Source organism: Corvus brachyrhynchos, unplaced genomic scaffold (assembly GCF_000691975.1).
Source record: "Corvus brachyrhynchos isolate BGI_N302 unplaced genomic scaffold, ASM69197v1 scaffold197, whole genome shotgun sequence".
Lineage (NCBI taxonomy): Eukaryota > Metazoa > Chordata > Aves > Passeriformes > Corvidae > Corvus > Corvus brachyrhynchos.
In genome coordinates, this window is record NW_008239108.1 from 501,529 (window position 1) to 502,279 (window position 751).

The window sequence follows — 751 nt, forward strand, 5'->3', positions numbered from 1 at the left end:
GTTGGGGTGGCTGGGAGGGGGGAGGGCATATGGGGGCTCAGCAGCGCAGTCCAGGGGCTCCTAGGGGAGTGCTGTGAGGGCTTGGATGGGAGGTGGTGGGTCTATGGGGTGTTCAGCGAATTCTGGGGGATCTTGAGAAGGGATGGGGTGGGTTAAAGTGGGGCCTGGGCATCCTGGGAGGGGATGGGGTGGGTAAGAGGGGGAGTGCGGTGAAGGGTCTGGGATGCAGGGGGGGAAGCTTGGGGTGACCCTGGGGTCTCAAGCTCACCCTGCCCCTGTCCCCCGCTAGGCACAAACATGCTGCTGGTGGGGGTGCACGGCCCCAAGGCCCCGTGCGAGGAGGTGCACGTGAAGCACGAGGGGAACCGCGTGTACACGGTGACCTACAGCGTGCGGGAGCGTGGGGAGTACGTGCTGCTGCTGCGCTGGGGTGACCGCGATGTCCCGGGGAGCCCCTTCCGTGTCACTGCGGCCTGAGACCCCCCAGGGATCTCAGGGGGTCCCAGGCCTGTCAATAAAGCACTGGGAGAGGAAGAGTGGTCCGAGTGATGACATGGGACACAACACGGAGTGGGGCTGGGAGGGTGCCAGGGTCCTAGGGGACTCTGGGGAAGGACACCAGATCTAGGGGTGTCCTGAGCAGGACATCAGAGTTCTGCGGTGTCCAGAACAGCACAGAAGGCTTTGGGGGCGGTCCTGGGGGTCCGGGGCAGGATGATGGGGCCCGGGGGGCTCCAGAGCAGGACATCGT

At 65.5% G+C, this 751-nt stretch overlaps 2 protein-coding genes across 2 annotated transcripts in view; both read left to right on the plus strand.

Moving 5' to 3' along the window:
• The window catches only part of LOC103619221 (filamin-C), a 32,114-nt gene extending 31,580 nt beyond the window's left edge, over positions 1-534 (plus strand). The window contains exons 49-50 of the mRNA XM_017739389.1: positions 141-147; positions 230-534. Coding sequence (XP_017594878.1) covers positions 141-147; positions 230-477 — 255 coding nt within the window. The 3' untranslated portion in view covers positions 478-534. The remainder of the gene's footprint in view (positions 1-140; positions 148-229) is intronic.
• A 19-nt stretch (positions 535-553) lies between these two features.
• The window catches only part of ATP6V1F (ATPase H+ transporting V1 subunit F), a 1,717-nt gene continuing 1,519 nt past the window's right edge, over positions 554-751 (plus strand). The window contains exon 1 of the mRNA XM_017739390.1: positions 554-592. Within this exon, the coding sequence (XP_017594879.1) occupies positions 554-592 (39 nt within the window). The remainder of the gene's footprint in view (positions 593-751) is intronic.